This window comes from Diadema antillarum, unplaced genomic scaffold (assembly GCF_040938485.1).
Source record: "Diadema antillarum isolate AM-2024a unplaced genomic scaffold, OU_Dant_1.0 seq00001660_RagTag, whole genome shotgun sequence".
Classification (NCBI taxonomy): Eukaryota; Metazoa; Echinodermata; class Echinoidea; order Diadematoida; family Diadematidae; genus Diadema; species Diadema antillarum.
Genome location: NW_027272360.1, coordinates 491,028 through 518,954, shown reverse-complemented (window position 1 = coordinate 518,954; position 27,927 = coordinate 491,028). Strand labels below are relative to the sequence as shown.

The 27,927-nt window shown below is 39.0% G+C and overlaps 1 protein-coding gene across 1 annotated transcript; it reads right to left on the bottom strand.

Annotated features, from left to right (window-relative positions):
• On the bottom strand, positions 1-27,454 carry LOC139711469 (protein rolling stone-like). The gene is made up of 3 exons (XM_071623347.1): positions 27,365-27,454; positions 26,544-26,769; positions 1-491 (listed from the first exon to the last, which is right to left on the bottom strand). The coding sequence occupies exons 1-3, from the start codon at positions 27,452-27,454 to the stop codon at positions 1-3; spliced, it is 807 nt and encodes a 268-aa protein (XP_071479448.1).
• Between the last annotated feature and the right edge of the window lie 473 nt (positions 27,455-27,927).

Genomic DNA, 27,927 nt, shown 5'->3' with positions numbered 1-27,927 from the left:
TCATAAAACAATGTCGATCAATTCTGTCTGCAGGATATCCGTACGTCTTTCTGAGTTTCGGGGGAAGCGGTTGAACCTCCTTGCTACCCGAACCCTGAGTTTCGTTAACCCCCAGACGATGAGCATGTGGTATATGAAGATAAATGCCGCCATGCCGGCAATGGACCCGGCGGCCACCCCGGGGTTGCCGCTATAGTCAAGAATTGGATAGATGGGCGGATGCCCTGTGGCCCAGTAGATGAGCGTGAAGGTGAGGTAGATGATGCCGTAGGTAGCGGGATACACTACCTGCGCCACACGGCAGGGCGTGGCGACGAGACCGAGCTCGATGAGGCTGAAGACTCCAGGAAAGAGGTGACACGTGAGGTCGAATAACCAGTCGACATAAGCTGGATTGAAGAGGGCGCCCCAAAATACTACGAGTACTAACATCGTCCATGTCTGTACCACATTATACAGGAGCCACTGGACCATGTATCGCACCCGAAACACTGAAGGAACAACAGAGAATTGAAAACCATAATTTGCATTTCATTTTATTCAATACGATATACTTTTTTTTTTCGTTTGGGGGTTCAATTTTCTTTCTTTTCTTTCTTTCTGTCTGAAATAGCGTACTTTGATTATGTTAGTATATCAAATCACATCGAATTCAAAATCTATTTTATTTTCCGACATAACACAAAGTAACAAGGTTGGCATGCAGATGATATGACAATACAATGACGTCATTTTGTAAATATAATTCTTTTGAAATAAATGTTTGCACTTAAAAAAAAAAGTTTGTTCAAATATGTTCAGCAAACAATGGAGGGACCCACTTAAAAAAGCAGTGCTTGTATTGTGCGGGTCCCTCGACGAAAATCCTAATATTGATAAGTGGATAAAAAATAAATTAATTAAAACAGATGTATAGATATAGATTTACAAAAATAATAATGAAATAGATTCACATAGAGATATCTCCATGTGAAAGAACAAATTTACATACGAGACATGAAAACTCGTCACATTGAGGACGAGTTAGGTGATACGCTTGTGGTCATGAGATGACAGTCATTTGTGATCGACAAAGAAAAGAATGTGATATAGGCACCTTGAAGTTATATTGAGCGTGCATGCGAAACCGTATCTGTAACCACTCGACCACGGGTCATCCACGGAAATGGTAAGACAAAAAAACAACAACAATGTATAGATATAACGGGGGGAAAGTCAATGCCCACTCAACTAACGTGGCCGTGTGAACATCTATTGCATTGCTAGACGGAAAAGCGGCCTTGTAACGACTGAGGTCGCTATGCCATTTCTGGCAACTTGGGAAAAATACGTCCCGCAGACATAAAACCTATAATCGGCTGGTTTTGATACCTTGCCTTTAATCACAATTTTCAGTGTAATGACGTCATCAAATTACAAAACAATGACATGGTCTTGAAAGAAAATTGTTCAAAGTACAACACCTCAGTCGTCGTCATTACATACTATGATCGGTTTGACAAAGTCAACCTGCAAAATGTTGCTGCAGTCGAAGCAATGTGGTCTCCAACACACAAAAAAGAGGGATATGGCGTGTGTGTGTGTCTGTGTGTGTGTATAGGTGCGTTTATATACGAACGTGATTTCTACATGGACGAATATGTAATACAAAATTGAAGAAAAAAAAACAGTAAAGTAGCTAATTATTTTGTTTCGTGATCTTGTGGGGTTCGAACCCGCAACCTCACGTCTCTGAGACGTCGCCTTTAACCACTCGGCGACGTCTCGACGGGAAAATATGGGGAACGTTATGGACTTGAAAGACAGTTGTTCAATATATAACACATTCATCATACGTTGTCAGTTTGCTATTGACATGACGATCTATCATTTGAATATGAGGCAGGCATTAGTACCTGTATGAAATTATTATAGGCATGGTTATCAAATTGCCCTAAAATATCCTTATAATTGCCTTATTTTTACACACAGTTACGCTATCCCTTTAAACTCGTCACAGTTTAATCAGAATCATTAACATCATACATTAGTACCATATTCAGTTCCATAGCTGATCACGTTTGCTAATCAATTAAGAGTAATTGTCTAGCATGTGTCATATGGCCAACCTGTATACACACGTATATACACACACACAATGCTAAATGTATGTATCAAACATCTGTAACACAGCTTTGAACTAACTATAGGAATTATCGCTGCACTTATCATCCATACTTTTTATCACTATCTGAAACTCCACAAAAACCACTAATTGACAAATAATCATCAATACAGAAGACTGAATACCTTTTTTACAATGTATAGCTTGTTACATGTATAAATCAGCACAAAGTAACCACGACTACATTGTGTTACTGAATTAATATGAACAAATTTCATGTTGTGACAGTATACTATATCAGTTTGAAAAGCCCAACCTGCAAAACTATAATTTTGCAGCAGTCGAAGTAATGCAGTCTCCAACGCAAAACAAAGGTATACTGTGTGAGTGTGTGCGTATAGGTGTGTTTACATGCAAACGTGATTTCTACATGGACGAAGGTGTAGTACTCTATTGAAGAAAAAAAGTAAAAAAAATATATTATTTTCTTTCGTGCTCTTGTGAGGATCGAACCCGTACGTGTGCAACCTCACGTTTCTAAGACGACGCCTCTAACCACTCGACCATACGTCTCGACGAGAAAATTAGAGGAACGTAAGCTTATGTACGTGAAAGATGAATCAGGAATCGTTTGGTCCGCATTCCATTCTCATTTTCAGTTTTAAATTGCAAAATTGTCAACCTCATGAGGAGATTTCAAAGAATAAAATGCATGATTACTGCAGCTTATTGTCACAGCTACAACATAAATAAGTTTCAGAGGAAATGAAGCAAAATCAGCTGAGATAAAGGTGCTTAAACGTTGTCAAGTCAATGCATGGTTTCTAAAAAAATCACCTCCCATAGACATAACACGTAAACTTGTCCGATTTTGCGTCTTTACCTTTAAACACAATTTAAAGCATGATGACGTCATCAAATTTCAAAACCATGACATGGACTTGAAAGGCAAATGTTCAAAGTACAACATATCTGAATTTGGGATAATATTGAGCTTAAACAACAGAGATACGAGCAAATGAATGTCAGAAACAGTACCTCAAAAAAATTAATTCCACTTTTTTGATTTCAGATGACGATATGATGACGTCATAATGTAATTATGGAAATAATGATACTTGAAACGTCATGTCCAATTTATATGCTTTTGTAATATGCAATAAAAACATAGGGTCACCTGACGTTTTAAAGAGCTATGGCGAAATAAACAAAGACATGTTTTTTCACTATATTTGCACATAGACGCGCACGCGAAATTTGAACTTTGACGCAAGTGCATTGCTTTGTTATTTGTAGGAATCGATTAGAAATCAATGGATATTGTTGCTCAAAGTATCAGGAATCCAAATCTGTCAAAAAAAGTGTATTTTCATGTTGCTGACGCGCTGTGCGCGCGAAAATGCGCGGACGGACGCGCACGCGCAAAATTGTTTGAAACGCATAAAATTGTCTGAAACTTCGAGATTTCCCATTGGAAAGTTGTTTTGAGCCTTTTAAAATTTTGACGCGCGCTTACGCGCACTTAATGATGTCCTAGGTAATTAGCATCAAAAGAAGTAAGATAGAACGTGACCTGAACTTTATGTCCACAAAAAATGATACAGAAATGACCTTTAGTTATGAAGTTATGATCGATCATGTAACATGGTCCAAAAATCACAAAATGGCGCCTAGACGACGTCATAGATATGTTACTGTCATGAAAACCTTATTGTGGCTAGATATTGTCATGAGACATGTTCCCTGAAAATGTCATGTTATTCCGTAATGTCATTCTTGAGATATTGATGACACAAAATTGTCCAGAAAGAAAGAAGAATAAAAAGAAACGAGATATGAAACTCGTCACACTGAAGACGAGTTAGGTGATACGCTTGGGGTCATCAGATGTCGGTCATCCGTGATCGACAAAGAAAAGAATGTAATACAGAACCTTGAAGTTCTAATGAGATACTTAGTTGAACTTTTTTGGGCCTACATTATTCAGATCACATTTGTTTTTCTGTCACACAAACTAAGTGGAAATTCTGTGCGTGTGCGACTAAGTCGATTTACGGACTTTTTGAGTACTTACAGTGCATAAACTTAGACCCCGTTTACGGTGCGGGGCTGGGCCGAGCCGCGGCCGAGCTGCAATCAAGGACAACCTCAATTGCGAGGCCGAGCCCCGCAATTTAGTCCGTTTACACTGCCGGGCTCGGCCGCGCTTTTGATTCGAACCTTTCAATATTTTGTCGTAGTGGCGCTCTACCCTTTTAAACAAACGCAATTTGGTATTGTCTGGTTTTCAGATCCTTTGCCAACTGAATTCCGTGGCGACGAAGTCGCCGTTCGGGCAAAGGCCTTTGTCGAAGGAGAAAATCCTTTGCAGGACAAAACCACCTTAAACTATACTAGTTTTCGACGTTGAAGTAGTTAATATCCTGAATAGCGAAATAGTACAGGCGAGGGTTTGGAAGCCAGACTAAAATTGGCCGCGCATTAAGCCCAGTTTGCGCTTACACTGAGAAAAAGGCCGGGCGCGACCGCGGCTCGGCCGCGGCCGAGACCACCTCCAGAGCGTGGCCTAATGCGAGGCCAATTTTGGCCCCGCATTTGGCCTTTTGCGCGTTTACACCGAACGCGGCCGAGCCTCGCACTGTAAACGGGGTCCAAGTGATCCTCGGCACGTACAAATAAAACATGACAATTAAGTGTTTATAACCATCCTGGCTTTAACAGTGGCCTTTTAAAACATGACCTTTGACCATTATTTACATAACCAATATGACTCCCTCTAATCTTGCTATCACAATGATCAGTTCAGAGAGCTCTTACAACTATATACAAGCCTGTGAGATTTACCAGCAGTAAAACCAATGAAGCCTCCGATACAAAACAGGGGATATAGAGCAAGTGAGTCTGTTTACATGAGAATGTGATTTATCCTGGACGAAAGTGATACCTCAATTAAAGAGAAAAGGGCAAAACATCACCTTTAACCATGTAACTATAGGTCTCCTCCAACTAAGAGTACACTTTGAACGTAAGCTTATACGTGAATGATAATTTATGACGATCTCACGTGATCGACACACATTCAAAGGGGACAGTTAGAAGTGGAAGGAGTGCTTAATCGTTTCATTAATTCCTAATCAATGACACCACTACTTTAGGCATATCATAATTTCTCATCTAAAATCAATGGCCTATAGGACTCATGCACCATTACTTGTATCGTGCATAAACTTTGTTTTTTAAGCTTTGAGTGAAACGTGTCATAACATAATTCTGTAATTCCATCAGCAGTGATCGATATAATAAAGAAGAAAGATATATCACCGTATTGAACGCTTAGAACCTAACGGGGGGGGGGGGGGTATTATAGCATGATACTCGGTTCTTTACTGCCCAGATGCCAACAACACCCATCACCCACGGCTACGCATAGAGAAACAGCCATGGCGAAAATAAAACTTTGCTTTCTCGTAGGCAGAATGACACAGAACCCCGTCAAACACACTTTTATTGGCAGGGATGGGCATGAAAAAGTGTATTACTAATACTAAACAGCGTATGCATTCCATTCATGTGGCGCGAGATACCTCTATAGCAACATAAAGCCTGTCTTCAACTCCGTTGGTCGAACAATGGCAACCTGAAATTTCAAAGAGATGAGCGAGACGCTATATACACCTGGCCCAGAGTTAATTTGTTCAGTTCTCATTCCTACTTTAAGTTGGGTTATGCTATTGTAATCATTCCCATCTGCAGTATAACAAAACCAAAGTGAGGGAAAAGGGGAGAGAAAAACGAGAGGTGGCAAAAGGAAAACTGCATGCACAACTGCAATCCATGTCATTGCGTGTGACAGGTGAAGCAAATGTATTAGTTGTTATAGCAGTGGTTTATGAGCATAAACTGGCAAATAGACAGACAATGTCAAATATAAAAACCATCAATTTAATGTCAGAGAAGATGGTAAACAAGATGCATTGAAACTGTAACTAAATCGCTGCTCTTCTACTCGATCACGGAACGTCTAACTCTATATTCAACAAAAAACAAATGTTAGGGGAAAGAAACAAATTTAGATATAACATTCTTAAATTAAAAACAAGAAAAAAAAATGTCCACGTCAGGATTAAAAAAAAAAACGCCGCACGAACATGCATTATATTCTAGATGGGAATACGGTCTTGATGCAAAGGTCCAATGATTGTCTCATTACTTTAAAAGCAATCTATGGTTCCCTTACCATCACCAGTACCACACCACAATGACGTCTCTAAAATCAATGGTAGCACATTTATCATTGCATCATGCATTAACTCCCTTTGCCTAAACTACCAGTGGAACGTGTCATATTATATTGCGTATTTCGATCAGTAGTGATTGACTTTAAAGAAGAAAGATGATGCAAAAAATTGAACGCTTACCACATTGCTTATAGGGCTATTCCAGTTTGGTACTGATCTGTTCTATTCTCCCAGATGCCAGCAACATAATATCACCTATGGCTAACTAGTGAAACAGCCATGACGAAAATAAACGACAGAGAACCCCGTCATAATCACTACACTTGGAAAGGTGTTGCCCGAAATTCCTCATTATGAAGCAATATCAAGTCACTTCCTTCCCTGCCTGTCTTTAACTCCGTTATTTGGTCAAACAATAACCTGGAATTCCAAAGAGATAAGCGAGACGCCATGCACCTGGACTAGAGTTAATTAATTCAGTTCCCATTCATGTTAGTTATGTAAACGAACACGTTCCTAAATATCCTGCTACAGTATAACAAGAACAAATGAAGAGAAAAGGAAAGAGAAAACGAATCGTGGCAAGCGGGACACTGTAACAAGGGGCAATTTACAACATTAAGTGTGACAAAATTATTGAAGCAAACCCAATCTCCAAACTCCAATACAAAGCAAGGGAAATAGAGCAGCCGTGTTCACGGGTTACGTACACTTGATAAAATAATACGATAAATGACATCGGAGTAAAGCTGAACTGCCGAAAAAAAAGAGAGAAAAAAAAAGAAGAAAGAACGGATAAAAGTCCTGCGGGGGTCGAACCTCTCGCCTTCCGGTATGGCGTTATGAAGAACCAGCGCGCTAACAGATTATGCCACATTGCTGTCCTGAAGATCGAGTGCAAAACTTAAATGTAAATACTATTGTGACAGTGTCGACTTGTGATGGCGCTATTCAATTTCTCACAAGTGGCAGCGTGGATTCGATCAATATACAGTTGCAAAGAAAAATTGGGAATCGTTCCGTACAGATTGCATTCTCATTTTCAGTTTTAAATTGCAAAATTGTCAACCTGATGAGGAGATTTGAAAACATAAAATGCATGATTACTAAAGCTTATTGTCTAAACTACAACATATTTATGTTTCAGAGGAAATGGAGCAAAATCAGATGAGGTAAAGGTGCTTAAACGTTGTCAAGTCAATGCATGGTTTAAAAAAAAAAATCACCTCCCATAGACATAACACGTAAACTTGTCTGATTTTGAGTCTTTACCTTTAATCACAATTTCTAGTGTGATGACGTCATCATATTTCAAAACCATCACATGGACTTGAAAGGCAAATGTTCAAACTGCAACATATCTGAATTTGGGATAATATTGAGCTTAAACAACAGAGATACGAGCAAATGAATGTCAGAAACAGTACCTCAAAAAAATCAATTCCACTTTTTTCATCTAAAATGACGATATGATGACGTCATCGCGTTTTCCTGGCAATATTGATACCAGGAATGTTATTTACAATTCATATACTTTTGTAATATGCAATAGAAATATAGGGTCAACGGACGATTTAAAGAGCCATGGCGAAATAAACAAAGACATGTTTTTTCACTATATTTGCAGAAAGACGCGCACGTGGAATTTCAACTTTGACGCCAGTGCATTCCTTTGTTATAGGTCGAAATCGATCGGAAATCAATGGATATTGTTACTCAAAGTATCAGGAATCCAAATCAGTCAAAAAAATTGCATTTTCATGTTGCTTACGGGCTCTGCGCGCGGAATTGCGCGGACGGACGCGCACGCGAGAAAATGTTTGAAACGCTTAAAATTGTCTGAAACTTCGAGATTTCCCATTGGGAAGTCGTTTTAAGCCTTTTAAAATTTTGACGCGCGCTTACGCGCGCGTAATGATGACCTGTGTAACTAGCGTTAAAAAGTAAGATAGAGCGTGACCTGAACTTCATGTCCACCGAAAATGATACAGAAATGACATCTAGTTATGAAGTTATGATCGATCATGTGACAAGGTCCGAAAATCACAAAATGGCGCCTAGATGACGTCATAGATATGTTACTGTCATGAAAACCTTATTGTGGCTAGATTTTGTCATGAGACATGTTGACTGAAAATGTCATGTTATTTCGTTATGTCATTCTTGAGATATTGACGACACAAAATTGTCCAGAAAGAAAGAAGAATAAAAAACGAGACATGAAAACTCGTCACATTGAGGACGAGTTAGGTGATACGCTTGTGGTCATGAGATGACAGTCATCTGTGATCGACAAAGAAAAGAATGTGATATAGGCACCTTGAAGTTATATTGAGCGTGCATGCGAAACCGTATCTGTAACCACTCGACCACGGGTCATCCACGGAAATGGTAAGACAAAAAAACAACAACAATGTATAGATATAACGGGGGGAAAGTCAATGCCCACTCAACTAACGTGGCCGTGTGAACATCTATTGCATTGCTAGACGGAAAAGCGGCCTTGTAACGACTGAGGTCGCTATGCCATTTCTGGCAACTTGGGAAAAATACGTCCCGCAGACATAAAACCTATAATCGGCTGGTTTTGATACCTTGCCTTTAATCACAATTTTCAGTGTAATGACGTCATCAAATTACAAAACAATGACATGGTCTTGAAAGAAAATTGTTCAAAGTACAACACCTCAGTCGTCGTCATTACATACTATGATCGGTTTGACAAAGTCAACCTGCAAAATGTTGCTGCAGTCGAAGCAATGTGGTCTCCAACACACAAAAAAGAGGGATATGGCGTGTGTGTGTGTCTGTGTGTGTGTATAGGTGCGTTTATATACGAACGTGATTTCTACATGGACGAATATGTAATACAAAATTGAAGAAAAAAAAACAGTAAAGTAGCTAATTATTTTGTTTCGTGATCTTGTGGGGTTCGAACCCGCAACCTCACGTCTCTGAGACGTCGCCTTTAACCACTCGGCGACACGTCTCGACGGGAAAATATGGGGAACGTTATGGACTTGAAAGACAGTTGTTCAATATATAACACATTCATCGTACGTTGTCAGTTTGCTATTGACATGACGATCTATCATTTGAATATGAGGCAGGCATTAGTACCTGTATGAAATTATTATAGGCATGGTTATCAAATTGCCCTAAAATATCCTTATAATTGCCTTATTTTTACACACAGTTACGCTATCCCTTTAAACTCGTCACAGTTTAATCAGAATCATTAACATCATACATTAGTACCATATTCAGTTCCATAGCTGATCACGTTTGCTAATCAATTAAGAGTAATTGTCTAGCATGTGTCATATGGCCAACCTGTATACACACGTATATACACACACACAATGCTAAATGTATGTATCAAACATCTGTAACACAGCTTTGAACTAACTATAGGAATTATCGCTGCACTTATCATCCATACTTTTTATCACTATCTGAAACTCCACAAAAACCACTAATTGACAAATAATCATCAATACAGAAGACTGAATACCTTTTTTACAATGTATAGCTTGTTACATGTATAAATCAGCACAAAGTAACCACGACTACATTGTGTTACTGAATTAATATGAACAAATTTCATGTTGTGACAGTATACTATATCAGTTTGAAAAGCCCAACCTGCAAAACTATAATTTTGCAGCAGTCGAAGTAATGCAGTCTCCAACGCAAAACAAAGGTATACTGTGTGAGTGTGTGCGTATAGGTGTGTTTACATGCAAACGTGATTTCTACATGGACGAAGGTGTAGTACTCTATTGAAGAAAAAAAGTAAAAAAAATATATTATTTTCTTTCGTGCTCTTGTGAGGATCGAACCCGTACGTGTGCAACCTCACGTTTCTAAGACGACGCCTCTAACCACTCGACCATACGTCTCGACGAGAAAATTAGAGGAACGTAAGCTTATGTACGTGAAAGATGAATCAGGAATCGTTTGGTCCGCATTCCATTCTCATTTTCAGTTTTAAATTGCAAAATTGTCAACCTCATGAGGAGATTTCAAAGAATAAAATGCATGATTACTGCAGCTTATTGTCACAGCTACAACATAAATAAGTTTCAGAGGAAATGAAGCAAAATCAGCTGAGATAAAGGTGCTTAAACGTTGTCAAGTCAATGCATGGTTTCTAAAAAAATCACCTCCCATAGACATAACACGTAAACTTGTCCGATTTTGCGTCTTTACCTTTAAACACAATTTAAAGCATGATGACGTCATCAAATTTCAAAACCATGACATGGACTTGAAAGGCAAATGTTCAAAGTACAACATATCTGAATTTGGGATAATATTGAGCTTAAACAACAGAGATAAGAGCAAATGAATGTCAGAAACAGTACCTCAAAAAAATTAATTCCACTTTTTTGATTTCAGATGACGATATGATGACGTCATAATGTAATTATGGAAATAATGATACTTGAAACGTCATGTCCAATTTATATGCTTTTGTAATATGCAATAAAAACATAGGGTCACCTGACGTTTTAAAGAGCTATGGCGAAATAAACAAAGACATGTTTTTTCACTATATTTGCACATAGACGCGCACGCGAAATTTGAACTTTGACGCAAGTGCATTGCTTTGTTATTTGTAGGAATCGATTAGAAATCAATGGATATTGTTGCTCAAAGTATCAGGAATCCAAATCTGTCAAAAAAAGTGTATTTTCATGTTGCTGACGCGCTGTGCGCGCGAAAATGCGCGGACGGACGCGCACGCGCAAAATTGTTTGAAACGCATAAAATTGTCTGAAACTTCGAGATTTCCCATTGGAAAGTTGTTTTGAGCCTTTTAAAATTTTGACGCGCGCTTACGCGCATTTAATGATGTCCTAGGTAATTAGCATCAAAAGAAGTAAGATAGAACGTGACCTGAACTTTATGTCCACAAAAAATGATACAGAAATGACCTTTAGTTATGAAGTTATGATCGATCATGTAACATGGTCCAAAAATCACAAAATGGCGCCTAGACGACGTCATAGATATGTTACTGTCATGAAAACCTTATTGTGGCTAGATATTGTCATGAGACATGTTCCCTGAAAATGTCATGTTATTCCGTAATGTCATTCTTGAGATATTGATGACACAAAATTGTCCAGAAAGAAAGAAGAATAAAAAGAAACGAGATATGAAACTCGTCACACTGAAGACGAGTTAGGTGATACGCTTGGGGTCATCAGATGTCGGTCATCCGTGATCGACAAAGAAAAGAATGTAATACAGAACCTTGAAGTTCTAATGAGATACTTAGTTGAACTTTTTTGGGCCTACATTATTCAGATCACATTTGTTTTTCTGTCACACAAACTAAGTGGAAATTCTGTGCGTGTGCGACTAAGTCGATTTACGGACTTTTTGAGTACTTACAGTGCATAAACTTAGACCCCGTTTACGGTGCGGGGCTGGGCCGAGCCGCGGCCGAGCTGCAATCAAGGACAACCTCAATTGCGAGGCCGAGCCCCGCAATTTAGTCCGTTTACACTGCCGGGCTCGGCCGCGCTTTTGATTCGAACCTTTCAATATTTTGTCGTAGTGGCGCTCTACCCTTTTAAACAAACGCAATTTGGTATTGTCTGGTTTTCAGATCCTTTGCCAACTGAATTCCGTGGCGACGAAGTCGCCGTTCGGGCAAAGGCCTTTGTCGAAGGAGAAAATCCTTTGCAGGACAAAACCACCTTAAACTATACTAGTTTTCGACGTTGAAGTAGTTAATATCCTGAATAGCGAAATAGTACAGGCGAGGGTTTGGAAGCCAGACTAAAATTGGCCGCGCATTTAGCCCAGTTTGCGCTTACACTGAGAAAAAGGCCGGGCGCGACCGCGGCTCGGCCGCGGCCGAGACCACCTCCAGAGCGTGGCCTAATGCGAGGCCAATTTTGGCCCCGCATTTGGCCTTTTGCGCGTTTACACCGAACGCGGCCGAGCCTCGCACTGTAAACGGGGTCCAAGTGATCCTCGGCACGTACAAATAAAACATGACAATTAAGTGTTTATAACCATCCTGGCTTTAACAGTGGCCTTTTAAAACATGACCTTTGACCATTATTTACATAACCAATATGACTCCCTCTAATCTTGCTATCACAATGATCAGTTCAGAGAGCTCTTACAACTATATACAAGCCTGTGAGATTTACCAGCAGTAAAACCAATGAAGCCTCCGATACAAAACAGGGGATATAGAGCAAGTGAGTCTGTTTACATGAGAATGTGATTTATCCTGGACGAAAGTGATACCTCAATTAAAGAGAAAAGGGCAAAACATCACCTTTAACCATGTAACTATAGGTCTCCTCCAACTAAGAGTACACTTTGAACGTAAGCTTATACGTGAATGATAATTTATGACGATCTCACGTGATCGACACACATTCAAAGGGGACAGTTAGAAGTGGAAGGAGTGCTTAATCGTGTCATTAATTCCTAATCAATGACACCACTACTTTAGGCATATCATAATTTCTCATCTAAAATCAATGGCCTATAGGACTCATGCACCATTACTTGTATCGTGCATAAACTTTGTTTTTTAAGCTTTGAGTGAAACGTGTCATAACATAATTCTGTAATTCCATCAGCAGTGATCGATATAATAAAGAAGAAAGATATATCACCGTATTGAACGCTTAGAACCTAACGGGGGGGGGGGGTATTATAGCATGATACTCGGTTCTTTACTGCCCAGATGCCAACAACACCCATCACCCACGGCTACGCATAGAGAAACAGCCATGGCGAAAATAAAACTTTGCTTTCTCGTAGGCAGAATGACACAGAACCCCGTCAAACACACTTTTATTGGCAGGGATGGGCATGAAAAAGTGTATTACTAATACTAAACAGCGTATGCATTCCATTCATGTGGCGCGAGATACCTCTATAGCAACATAAAGCCTGTCTTCAACTCCGTTGGTCGAACAATGGCAACCTGAAATTTCAAAGAGATGAGCGAGACGCTATATACACCTGGCCCAGAGTTAATTTATTCAGTTCTCATTCCTACTTTAAGTTGGGTTATGCTATTGTAATCATTCCCATCTGCAGTATAACAAAACCAAAGTGAGGGAAAAGGGGAGAGAAAAACGAGAGGTGGCAAAAGGAAAACTGCATGCACAACTGCAATCCATGTCATTGCGTGTGACAGGTGAAGCAAATGTATTAGTTGTTATAGCAGTGGTTTATGAGCATAAACTGGCAAATAGACAGACAATGTCAAATATAAAAACCATCAATTTAATGTCAGAGAAGATGGTAAACAAGATGCATTGAAACTGTAACTAAATCGCTGCTCTTCTACTCGATCACGGAACGTCTAACTCTATATTCAACAAAAAACAAATGTTAGGGGAAAGAAACAAATTTAGATATAACATTCTTAAATTAAAAACAAGAAAAAAAAATGTCCACGTCAGGATTAAAAAAAAAAACGCCGCACGAACATGCATTATATTCTAGATGGGAATACGGTCTTGATGCAAAGGTCCAATGATTGTCTCATTACTTTAAAAGCAATCTATGGTTCCCTTACCATCACCAGTACCACACCACAATGACGTCTCTAAAATCAATGGTAGCACATTTATCATTGCATCATGCATTAACTCCCTTTGCCTAAACTACCAGTGGAACGTGTCATATTATATTGCGTATTTCGATCAGTAGTGATTGACTTTAAAGAAGAAAGATGATGCAAAAAATTGAACGCTTACCACATTGCTTATAGGGCTATTCCAGTTTGGTACTGATCTGTTCTATTCTCCCAGATGCCAGCAACATAATATCACCTATGGCTAACTAGTGAAACAGCCATGACGAAAATAAACGACAGAGAACCCCGTCATAATCACTACACTTGGAAAGGTGTTGCCCGAAATTCCTCATTATGAAGCAATATCAAGTCACTTCCTTCCCTGCCTGTCTTTAACTCCGTTATTTGGTCAAACAATAACCTGGAATTCCAAAGAGATAAGCGAGACGCCATGCACCTGGACTAGAGTTAATTAATTCAGTTCCCATTCATGTTAGTTATGTAAACGAACACGTTCCTAAATATCCTGCTACAGTATAACAAGAACAAATGAAGAGAAAAGGAAAGAGAAAACGAATCGTGGCAAGCGGGACACTGTAACAAGGGGAAATTTACAACATTAAGTGTGACAAAATTATTGAAGCAAACCCAATCTCCAAACTCCAATACAAAGCAAGGGAAATAGAGCAGCCGTGTTCACGGGTTACGTACACTTGATAAAATAATACGATAAATGACATCGGAGTAAAGCTGAACTGCCGAAAAAAAAAGAGAGAAAAAAAAAGAAGAAAGAACGGATAAAAGTCCTGCGGGGGTCGAACCTCTCGCCTTCCGGTATGGCGTTATGAAGAACCAGCGCGCTAACAGATTATGCCACATTGCTGTCCTGAAGATCGAGTGCAAAACTTAAATGTAAATACTATTGTGACAGTGTCGACTTGTGATGGCGCTATTCAATTTCTCACAAGTGGCAGCGTGGATTCGATCAATATACAGTTGCAAAGAAAAATTGGGAATCGTTCCGTACAGATTGCATTCTCATTTTCAGTTTTAAATTGCAAAATTGTCAACCTGATGAGGAGATTTGAAAACATAAAATGCATGATTACTAAAGCTTATTGTCTAAACTACAACATATTTATGTTTCAGAGGAAATGGAGCAAAATCAGATGAGGTAAAGGTGCTTAAACGTTGTCAAGTCAATGCATGGTTTAAAAAAAAAATCACCTCCCATAGACATAACACGTAAACTTGTCTGATTTTGAGTCTTTACCTTTAATCACAATTTCTAGTGTGATGACGTCATCATATTTCAAAACCATCACATGGACTTGAAAGGCAAATGTTCAAACTGCAACATATCTGAATTTGGGATAATATTGAGCTTAAACAACAGAGATACGAGCAAATGAATGTCAGAAACAGTACCTCAAAAAAATCAATTCCACTTTTTTCATCTAAAATGACGATATGATGACGTCATCGCGTTTTCCTGGCAATATTGATACCAGGAATGTTATTTACAATTCATATACTTTTGTAATATGCAATAGAAATATAGGGTCAACGGACGATTTAAAGAGCCATGGCGAAATAAACAAAGACATGTTTTTTCACTATATTTGCAGAAAGACGCGCACGTGGAATTTCAACTTTGACGCCAGTGCATTCCTTTGTTATAGGTCGAAATCGATCGGAAATCAATGGATATTGTTACTCAAAGTATCAGGAATCCAAATCAGTCAAAAAAATTGCATTTTCATGTTGCTTACGGGCTCTGCGCGCGGAATTGCGCGGACGGACGCGCACGCGAGAAAATGTTTGAAACGCTTAAAATTGTCTGAAACTTCGAGATTTCCCATTGGGAAGTCGTTTTGAGCCTTTTAAAATTTTGACGCGCGCTTACGCGCGCGTAATGATGACCTGTGTAACTAGCGTTAAAAAGTAAGATAGAGCGTGACCTGAACTTCATGTCCACCGAAAATGATACAGAAATGACATCTAGTTATGAAGTTATGATCGATCATGTGACAAGGTCCGAAAATCACAAAATGGCGCCTAGATGACGTCATAGATATGTTACTGTCATGAAAACCTTATTGTGGCTAGATTTTGTCATGAGACATGTTGACTGAAAATGTCATGTTATTTCGTTATGTCATTCTTGAGATATTGACGACACAAAATTGTCCAGAAAGAAAGAAGAATAAAAAAAAACGAGATATGAAACTCGTCACACTGAAGACGAGTTAGGTGATACGCTTGGGGTCATCAGATGTCGGTCATCCGTGATCGACAAAGAAAAGAATGTAATACAGAACCTTGAAGTTCTAATGAGATACTTAGTTGAACTTTTTTGGGCCTACATTATTCAGATCACATTTGTTTTTCTGTCACACAAACTAAGTGGAAATTCTGTGCGTGTGCGACTAAGTCGATTTACGGACTTTTTGAGTACTTACAGTGCATAAACTTAGACCCCGTTTACGGTGCGGGGCTGGGCCGAGCCGCGGCCGAGCTGCAATCAAGGACAACCTCAATTGCGAGGCCGAGCCCCGCAATTTAGTCCGTTTACACTGCCGGGCTCGGCCGCGCTTTTGATTCGAACCTTTCAATATTTTGTCGTAGTGGCGCTCTACCCTTTTAAACAAACGCAATTTGGTATTGTCTGGTTTTCAGATCCTTTGCCAACTGAATTCCGTGGCGACGAAGTCGCCGTTCGGGCAAAGGCCTTTGTCGAAGGAGAAAATCCTTTGCAGGACAAAACCACCTTAAACTATACTAGTTTTCGACGTTGAAGTAGTTAATATCCTGAATAGCGAAATAGTACAGGCGAGGGTTTGGAAGCCAGACTAAAATTGGCCGCGCATTTAGCCCAGTTTGCGCTTACACTGAGAAAAAGGCCGGGCGCGACCGCGGCTCGGCCGCGGCCGAGACCACCTCCAGAGCGTGGCCTAATGCGAGGCCAATTTTGGCCCCGCATTTGGCCTTTTGCGCGTTTACACCGAACGCGGCCGAGCCTCGCACTGTAAACGGGGTCCAAGTGATCCTCGGCACGTACAAATAAAACATGACAATTAAGTGTTTATAACCATCCTGGCTTTAACAGTGGCCTTTTAAAACATGACCTTTGACCATTATTTACATAACCAATATGACTCCCTCTAATCTTGCTATCACAATGATCAGTTCAGAGAGCTCTTACAACTATATACAAGCCTGTGAGATTTACCAGCAGTAAAACCAATGAAGCCTCCGATACAAAACAGGGGATATAGAGCAAGTGAGTCTGTTTACATGAGAATGTGATTTATCCTGGACGAAAGTGATACCTCAATTAAAGAGAAAAGGGCAAAACATCACCTTTAACCATGTAACTATAGGTCTCCTCCAACTAAGAGTACACTTTGAACGTAAGCTTATACGTGAATGATAATTTATGACGATCTCACGTGATCGACACACATTCAAAGGGGACAGTTAGAAGTGGAAGGAGTGCTTAATCGTGTCATTAATTCCTAATCAATGACACCACTACTTTAGGCATATCATAATTTCTCATCTAAAATCAATGGCCTATAGGACTCATGCACCATTACTTGTATCGTGCATAAACTTTGTTTTTTAAGCTTTGAGTGAAACGTGTCATAACATAATTCTGTAATTCCATCAGCAGTGATCGATATAATAAAGAAGAAAGATATATCACCGTATTGAACGCTTAGAACCTAACGGGGGGGGGGGGGTATTATAGCATGATACTCGGTTCTTTACTGCCCAGATGCCAACAACACCCATCACCCACGGCTACGCATAGAGAAACAGCCATGGCGAAAATAAAACTTTGCTTTCTCGTAGGCAGAATGACACAGAACCCCGTCAAACACACTTTTATTGGCAGGGATGGGCATGAAAAAGTGTATTACTAATACTAAACAGCGTATGCATTCCATTCATGTGGCGCGAGATACCTCTATAGCAACATAAAGCCTGTCTTCAACTCCGTTGGTCGAACAATGGCAACCTGAAATTTCAAAGAGATGAGCGAGACGCTATATACACCTGGCCCAGAGTTAATTTATTCAGTTCTCATTCCTACTTTAAGTTGGGTTATGCTATTGTAATCATTCCCATCTGCAGTATAACAAAACCAAAGTGAGGGAAAAGGGGAGAGAAAAACGAGAGGTGGCAAAAGGAAAACTGCATGCACAACTGCAATCCATGTCATTGCGTGTGACAGGTGAAGCAAATGTATTAGTTGTTATAGCAGTGGTTTATGAGCATAAACTGGCAAATAGACAGACAATGTCAAATATAAAAACCATCAATTTAATGTCAGAGAAGATGGTAAACAAGATGCATTGAAACTGTAACTAAATCGCTGCTCTTCTACTCGATCACGGAACGTCTAACTCTATATTCAACAAAAAACAAATGTTAGGGGAAAGAAACAAATTTAGATATACATTCTTAAATTAAAAACAAGAAAAAAAAATGTCCACGTCAGGATTAAAAAAAAAAACGCCGCACGAACATGCATTATATTCTAGATGGGAATACGGTCTTGATGCAAAGGTCCAATGATTGTCTCATTACTTTAAAAGCAATCTATGGTTCCCTTACCATCACCAGTACCACACCACAATGACGTCTCTAAAATCAATGGTAGCACATTTATCATTGCATCATGCATTAACTCCCTTTGCCTAAACTACCAGTGGAACGTGTCATATTATATTGCGTATTTCGATCAGTAGTGATTGACTTTAAAGAAGAAAGATGATGCAAAAAATTGAACGCTTACCACATTGCTTATAGGGCTATTCCAGTTTGGTACTGATCTGTTCTATTCTCCCAGATGCCAGCAACATAATATCACCTATGGCTAACTAGTGAAACAGCCATGACGAAAATAAACGACAGAGAACCCCGTCATAATCACTACACTTGGAAAGGTGTTGCCCGAAATTCCTCATTATGAAGCAATATCAAGTCACTTCCTTCCCTGCCTGTCTTTAACTCCGTTATTTGGTCAAACAATAACCTGGAATTCCAAAGAGATAAGCGAGACGCCATGCACCTGGACTAGAGTTAATTAATTCAGTTCCCATTCATGTTAGTTATGTAAACGAACACGTTCCTAAATATCCTGCTACAGTATAACAAGAACAAATGAAGAGAAAAGGAAAGAGAAAACGAATCGTGGCAAGCGGGACACTGTAACAAGGGGCAATTTACAACATTAAGTGTGACAAAATTATTGAAGCAAACCCAATCTCCAAACTCCAATACAAAGCAAGGGAAATAGAGCAGCCGTGTTCACGGGTTACGTACACTTGATAAAATAATACGATAAATGACATCGGAGTAAAGCTGAACTGCCGAAAAAAAAAGAGAGAAAAAAAAAGAAGAAAGAACGGATAAAAGTCCTGCGGGGGTCGAACCTCTCGCCTTCCGGTATGGCGTTATGAAGAACCAGCGCGCTAACAGATTATGCCACATTGCTGTCCTGAAGATCGAGTGCAAAACTTAAATGTAAATACTATTGTGACAGTGTCGACTTGTGATGGCGCTATTCAATTTCTCACAAGTGGCAGCGTGGATTCGATCAATATACAGTTGCAAAGAAAAATTGGGAATCGTTCCGTACAGATTGCATTCTCATTTTCAGTTTTAAATTGCAAAATTGTCAACCTGATGAGGAGATTTGAAAACATAAAATGCATGATTACTAAAGCTTATTGTCTAAACTACAACATATTTATGTTTCAGAGGAAATGGAGCAAAATCAGATGAGGTAAAGGTGCTTAAACGTTGTCAAGTCAATGCATGGTTTAAAAAAAAAATCACCTCCCATAGACATAACACGTAAACTTGTCTGATTTTGAGTCTTTACCTTTAATCACAATTTCTAGTGTGATGACGTCATCATATTTCAAAACCATCACATGGACTTGAAAGGCAAATGTTCAAACTGCAACATATCTGAATTTGGGATAATATTGAGCTTAAACAACAGAGATACGAGCAAATGAATGTCAGAAACAGTACCTCAAAAAAATCAATTCCACTTTTTTCATCTAAAATGACGATATGATGACGTCATCGCGTTTTCCTGGCAATATTGATACCAGGAATGTTATTTACAATTCATATACTTTTGTAATATGCAATAGAAATATAGGGTCAACGGACGATTTAAAGAGCCATGGCGAAATAAACAAAGACATGTTTTTTCACTATATTTGCAGAAAGACGCGCACGTGGAATTTCAACTTTGACGCCAGTGCATTCCTTTGTTATAGGTCGAAATCGATCGGAAATCAATGGATATTGTTACTCAAAGTATCAGGAATCCAAATCAGTCAAAAAAATTGCATTTTCATGTTGCTTACGGGCTCTGCGCGCGGAATTGCGCGGACGGACGCGCACGCGAGAAAATGTTTGAAACGCTTAAAATTGTCTGAAACTTCGAGATTTCCCATTGGGAAGTCGTTTTGAGCCTTTTAAAATTTTGACGCGCGCTTACGCGCGCGTAATGATGACCTGTGTAACTAGCGTTAAAAAGTAAGATAGAGCGTGACCTGAACTTCATGTCCACCGAAAATGATACAGAAATGACATCTAGTTATGAAGTTATGATCGATCATGTGACAAGGTCCGAAAATCACAAAATGGCGCCTAGATGACGTCATAGATATGTTACTGTCATGAAAACCTTATTGTGGCTAGATTTTGTCATGAGACATGTTGACTGAAAATGTCATGTTATTTCGTTATGTCATTCTTGAGATATTGACGACACAAAATTGTCCAGAAAGAAAGAAGAATAAAAAAAAACGAGATATGAAACTCGTCACGCTGACGAGTTAGGTGATACGCTTGGGGTCATCAGGTGTCGGTCATCTGTGATAGACAAAGAAAAGAATGTGATATAGGCACCTTGAAGTTATATTGAGCGTGCATGCAAAACCGTTTCTCTAACCACTCGGCCACGGGACATCCCCGGAAATGGTAAGGCAAAAAAGAAATGTATAGATATTACAGGGGGAAAAAGTCAATGCCCACTCAACAATCGTGGCCGCGTGAACATGTATTGCATTGCTAGACGGAAATGCGGCCTTGTAACGACTGATGTCGCTATGCCATTTCTGGCAACTTGGGAAAAATACGCGCCGTAGACATAAAGCCTATAATCGGCTGGTTTTGATACCTTGCCTTTAATCACAATTTTCAGTGTGATGACGTCATCAAAGTACAAAACAATGACATGGTCTTGAAAGACAATTGTTCAAAGTACAACACCTCCGTCGTCGTCATTACATACTATGATCGGTTTGACAAAGTCAGCCTGCAAAATTTTGCAGCAGTCGAAGCAATGTGGTCTCCAACACAAAAAAGAGGGATATGGTGTGTGTCTGTGTGTGTGTATAGGTGCGTTTATATACGAACGTGATTTCTACATGGACGAATATGTAATACAAAATTGAAGAAAAAAAGTAAAATAGCTAAGTATTTTGTTTCGTGATCTTGTGGGGTTCGAACCCGCAACCTCACGTCTCTGAGACGTCGCCTTTAACCACTCGGCCATACGTCTCGGCGAGAAAATATGAGGAACGTAAACTTATGTATGTGAAAGCTGAATCGGGAATCGTTTTGTCCACATTCCATTCTCATTTTCAGTTTTAAACTGCAAAATTGTCAACCTGATGATGAGATTTCAAAAAATAAAATGCATGATTACTGAAGCTTATTGTCTCAGCTACAACATACTTAAGTTTCAGAGGAAATGAAGCAAAATCAGCTGAGATAAAGGTGCTTAAACGTTGTCAAGTCAATGCATGGTTTAAAAAAAAATCACCTCCCATAGACATAACACGTAAACTTGTCCGATTTTGCATCTTTACCTTTAATCACAATTTAAGGTATGATGACGTCATCAAATTTCAAAACCATGACTTGGACTTAAAAGGCAAATGTTCAAAGTACAACATATCTGAATTTGGGATAATATTGAGCTTAAACAACAGAGATACGAGCAAATGAATGTCAGAAACAGTACCTCAAAAAATTAATTCCACTTTTTTGATTTCAGATGATGATATGATGACGTCATAATGTATTTAGGGAAATATTGATACTTGAAACGTTATTTTCAATTCATATGCTTTTGTAATATGCAATAAAAACATAGGGTCACCTGACGTTTTAAAGAGCTATGGCGAAATAAACAAAGACATGTTTTTCTCTATATTTCCACATAGACGCGCACACGAAATTTCAACTTTCACGCCAGCGCATTCCTTTGTTATAGGTCGAAATTGATCGGAAGTCAATGGATATTGTTACTTAATGTATCAGGAATCCAAATCTGTCAAAAAATGTGCATTTTCATGTTGCTTACGCGCACTGCGCGCGGAAATGCGCGGACGGACGCGAACGCGCGGAACGCTTAAAATTGTCTGAAACTTCGAGATTTCCCATTGGGAAGTCGTTTTAAGCATTTAAAAATTTTGACGCGCGCTAATGCGCGCGTAATGATGTCCTAGGTAATAAGCATTAAAATGTAAGATAGAGTGTGACCTGAACTTTATGTCCAACGAAAATGATACAGAAATGACCTTTAGTTATGAAGTTATGATCGATCATGTAACATGGTCCGAAAATCACAAAATGGCGCCTAGATGACGTCATAGATATGTAACTGTCATGAAAACCTTATTGTGGCTAGATATTGTCATGAGACATGTTGACTGAAAATGTCATGTTATTCCGTCATGTCAATGTTGAGATATTCACGACACAAAATGTGCCAGAAAGAAAGAAGAATAAAAAGAAAGAAAGGAAGATTTTGACAAACACAATAGGTGATACGCTAAAAGCGTATCACCTAATAAAGAGAGATTTTGACAATCACAATAGGTGATACGCTGATAGCGTATCACCTAATAAAGAGAGATTTTGACAATCACAATAGGTGATACGCTGATAGCGTATCACCTAAAAACGAGACATGAAACTCGTCACACTGACGAGTTAGGTGATACGCCTGGGGTCATCAGATGTCGGTCATCTGTGATCGACAAAGAAAAGAATGTGATATAGGCACCTTGAAGTTATATTGAGCGTGCATGCAAAACGGTTTCTCTAACCACTCGACCACGGGACATCCACGGAAACGGTAAAGCCAAAAAAAAAAAAAATGTATAGATATTACAGGGGGAAAAAGTCAATGCCCACTCAACAATCGTGGCCGCGTGAACATGTATTGCATTGCTAGACGGAAATGCGGCCTTGTAACGACTGAGGTCGCTGTGCCATTTCTGGCAATTTCGGAAAAATACGTCCCGCAGACATAAAACCTATAATCGGCTGATTTTGATACCTTGCCTTTAATCACAATTTTCAGTGTGATGACGTCATCAAAGTACAAAACAATGACATGGACTTGAAAGACAATTGCTCAAAGTACAACACCTCCGTTGTCATTACATACTATGATCGGTTTGACAGAGTCAGGATGCAACATTTTGCAGCAGTCGAAGCAATGTGGTCTCCAACGCAAAACAGAGGGATATTGTGTGTGTGTGTGTGTGTGTGTAGGTGCGTTTATATACGAACGTAATTTCTACATGGACGAATGTGTAATACACCATTGAAGAAAAAAAAAGTAAAATAGCTAGGTATTTTGTTTCGTGATCTTGTGGGGTTCGAACCCGCACGAGTGCAACCTCACGTTTCTGAGACGGCGCTTTTAACCACTCGGCCATACGTCTCGACGAGAAAATATGAGGAACGTAAACTTATGTATGTGAAAGATGGATCAGGAATCGATTCGTCCACATTCCATTCTCATTTTCAGTTTTAAACTGCAAAATTGTCAACCTCATGAGAAGATTTAAAAAAAACAAAATGCATGATTACTGCAGCTTATTGTCTCAGCTACAACATACTTAAATTTCAGAGGAAATGAAGCAAAATCAGCTCAGATAAAGGTGCTTAAACGTTGTCAAGTCAATGGATGGTTTTAAAAAAAATCACCTCCCATAGACATAACACGTAAACTTGTCCGATTTTGCATCTTTACTTTTAATCGCAATTTAAAGTATGATGACGTCATCAAATTTCAAAAACCATGACATGGACTTGAAAGGCAAATGTTTAAAAGACAACATATGTGAATTTGGGATAATATTGAGCTTAAACAACAGAGATACGAGCAAATGAATGTCAGAAACAGTACCTCAAAAAAATCAATTCCACTTTTTTTATTCAAAATGACGATATGATCACTTCATCGCGTTTTCCTGGCAATATTGATACTAGGAATTTTATTTACAATTCATATGCTTTTGTAATATGCAATAGAAATATCGGGTCAACGGACGATTTAAAGAGCTATGGCGAAATAAACAAAGACATGTTTTTTCACTATATTTGCAGAAAGACGCGCGCGCGGAATTTCAACTTTGACGCCAGTGCATTCCTTTGTTATAGGTCAACATCGATCGGAAATCAGTGGATATTGTTACTCAAAGTATCAGGAATCCAAATCAGTCAAAAAAAATGCATTTTCATGTTGGTTACGCCCTCTGCGCGCGTAATTGCGCGGACGGACGCGCACGCGAGAAAATGTTTGAAACGCTTAAAATTGTCTGAAACTTCGAGATTTCCCATTGGGAAGTCGTTTTGAGCCTTTTAAAATTTTGACGCGCGCGTAGGCGCGCGTAATGAAGAGCTGGGTAACTAGCGTTAAAAAGTAAGATAGAGCGTGACCTGAACTTTATGTCCACCGAAAATGATGCAGAAATGACATCTAGTTATGAAGTTATGATCGATCATGTGACAAGGTCCGAAAATCACAAAATGGCGCCTAGATGACGTCATAGATATGTTACTGTCATGAAAACCGTATTGTGGCTAGATATTGTTATGAGACATGTTGACTGAAAATTTCATGTCATTCCATAATGTCATTGTTGAGATATTGACGACACAAAATTGTCCAGAAAGAAAGAAGAATAAAAAAAAATAAAGAGAGATTTTGACAATCACAATAGGTGATACGCTGATAGCGTATCACCTAATAAAGAGAGATTTTGACAATCACAATAGGTGATACACTGATAGCGTATCACCTAATAAAGAGAGATTTTGACAATCACAATAGGTGATACGCTGATAGCGTATCACCTAATAAACGGAGAGATATAGATATAGACTAAGATAGATGTAGATATAGATATAGCCCACAAAAATGTTTATATTCTGCTATTCCCCTGCCAGACTTCTATGATATTTGGTTACCGCGAACTTACCATGCTTACCATTTTGATGTCTACTGGATAAGATTTGATCTTCTCCAAGACAAGAAATGATTTCTTGGGGAAACTATAAGATCGTTCTCCAAAACAGTGTGTGCCACAGTCATACTAAAGTGTTAAAGTGGCCAGGTATACGCTGTGTATCCATGTAGCGACTTACTGTTTACACTTAGACTGTTCAAGAACGAATTGTGATGCTACGTAAAATTCTATCAGATTGTTATTACGTTTTTCCTTTCAAACTTTCAAATTCGATTCAATTCAATTCATTTATTTTCATTCTTCTTTTCTTCTTTCAACAAAAACATAACACAAGATAAATCAGGTATTACATCATAAACAAAACCATTTGCCTTTGCAATAAATAAATGATATCGATAAACATAAGAGCGCATACTGGCAAAAAAGTACAAAGTCATGCTTCAGTTGAAAAAAAGGAAGAAAGAATAGAGAGGTCCACCAAAAAGCAAAGCTTGTAGATTGTGAACCACTCATAAAACTTATGAATTACTTATTTACAAACACTTGTGACAAATATGATATACCACAGGACGGGACAAAACAGAAGAAACACAACAACATGACACAACTTGCCAGAATAGATGAAAAGTATGGAAGGAAAGAAAGAAAAAGAGAGAATGAGAGAATGCCTACACGCTGAACAATACATTTTACCGACGTGCACATCTTAAAACATCAAACAAACAAAAATGAAATTGAAAGATCAAGAGATGATAGAATAGCAACTTTCAATTCACAGATGAGGATAACTATGTGAGTTCAGATAAGACAAGCTACAATGTGTAGTAACCAATTTTATATGATACAAAATTAGATAATAACGGTGATGAAGTTGAGACATGTGACTTAGCTAAAATCGGAGCTTAACAGCAACGCCCTCATAAAGAGCGTGCAACATATCTACCCGTCAAACTTGAATATAGCCTAGGACTGCAGGATGTTGAGTAAGAATAAAGCAAGAGAGAGAGAGAGAGAGAGAGGGAGAGAGAGTGACACAAGTGAGAACATAGAGTGAATATACATTATGCATGTATAATGAGAATTGGTCTTCATGTTGGCTTCGCTTTGCACGATGAAACGAAGAGAATAATACGCTATTACCGTCCAACAACATTTAATCATTGCACCAAATTTTAGGACGCATCACAAGTCTTCTTCAGGGTTTCGGAAGAAGGCAAAGAAGAGGACGCATGATGCGTTGGAAATTTGGTGCAGATTAAAGGTTGTGGGATATAATATCATACACGATGGATGCAGGGAAACAATATTTATAAGTAGGGTTTAAGATTTACCACTCGTTGCCTCTCGCGTCACGAGATATCTTTTAAGGATGATGTCTGCCACCAAATTTGTCAGCGCTAAGACATGGTAGATGACGAAGACCGTATATGTCCAGTCGGTCATGTAAATGTAGAACTTAATGTCAAGCACCTTGATCCATAGGTACAGCTCGTATCCGAAGAAATATCCGGTAACCACTATCCGGTAGATGAGGAGGACTATCCAGTGAAGGGCCCACTGACAAAGCGACAAAATTATTTTTATTTGGTTTAAGATATGTTGGGTCGAGATGTGCCCACAATCATGAGACCAGTTTACAAATCAAAAAGCACGAGATAACACCCATACAAAGAACTTTGATATGTGTGTTGACTAAACAGATATACAATGGTAATGTACAGAATATTTAGATATCCGAGTATAAATGTCAAAATTACGAGGTCAGTGTGTGCATCTGTATGTGTTTTTGTGTATGGAAGTGTTTGTAGGTGTGTATCTTGTGTGATGTCTGTGCATTTCTTTGTTTATCTATTTATGTCAGTATAGGATACCGGTATTATTATACGTATACACATTCCTTATCCGTATTTCCATGAATCGTACACAACACGTTCAGTGCGCCATTTTCCCCAAGTCCAATATGGTTGACAACAATGCAATATCATGATAATTGCAGTAGCCATGGAAACGACAAGGTAATCAGCAGTTGGCATATCAGTCCCGCCTATGGCCAATGCGTAAATGTATTATGTGTAAGGCATGCTAATTTTCTCGATAAAACGCGGCCGAGTGGGCAACAATCGCAAAATGTTAATCAATGTATCATTATTACCTGGTCCCGTGTCAAGTCTTCAAAGTTGGTCGAGGACAAGCCGAAATCCCTCAGAGATAGGGTGCAGCACTCTTTGCATTTATTGACCATGTTGGTACCTTATGCGTTACTTTACTGCCGAAAAAATAAGGGGAATCCCAGATATGATTTCTGTGAGTATTGCGTCCAGAAGTTAGGCAGCGTCTTCAAAATAAAATCTCATGACGAAGGAATAACAAGTGCCGTCCTCCAAGGTCTGTGGTCGAGTTTGCTACAGCCATGATTGGAGGATGTGCCAGTCTCATTCACACTTCGCCTTAACGGACATTGAATGCTTCTATATCACTTCTATGCATCTATAGTCATTGACTATATGTGATACCAAGGTATACTTGATCTAAAACATATACACAAAGCCAAAACTGTTTTAATGGTCAAGGGTTGCTGCAGTCAAATTTCCAGAGCTCTCTCTAAACGGTAGCAATCTTGTCATTCGTAGGCATGGAACGATGTCGATGTATGCTGCTTGACGTGTAGATAAAGTCAATCGCAGTCCATTTTAGAGCATTAGCGTAAAGTCTTAG

Bases quoted from the DNA above. Each gene is read 5' to 3' on its own strand.
- LOC139711469 (XM_071623347.1), bottom strand. From the start codon at position 27,454: ATGGTCAATAAATGCAAAGAGTGCTGCACCCTATCTCTGAGGGATTTC. The intron at 26,770-27,364 runs GTAATAATGATA...TCGCTTTGTCAG, and splicing joins AAGACTTGACACGGGACCAG to TGGGCCCTTCACTGGATAGT. The intron at 492-26,543 runs GTAAATCTTAAA...TTGTTCCTTCAG, and splicing joins GACGCGAGAGGCAACGAGTG to TGTTTCGGGTGCGATACATG.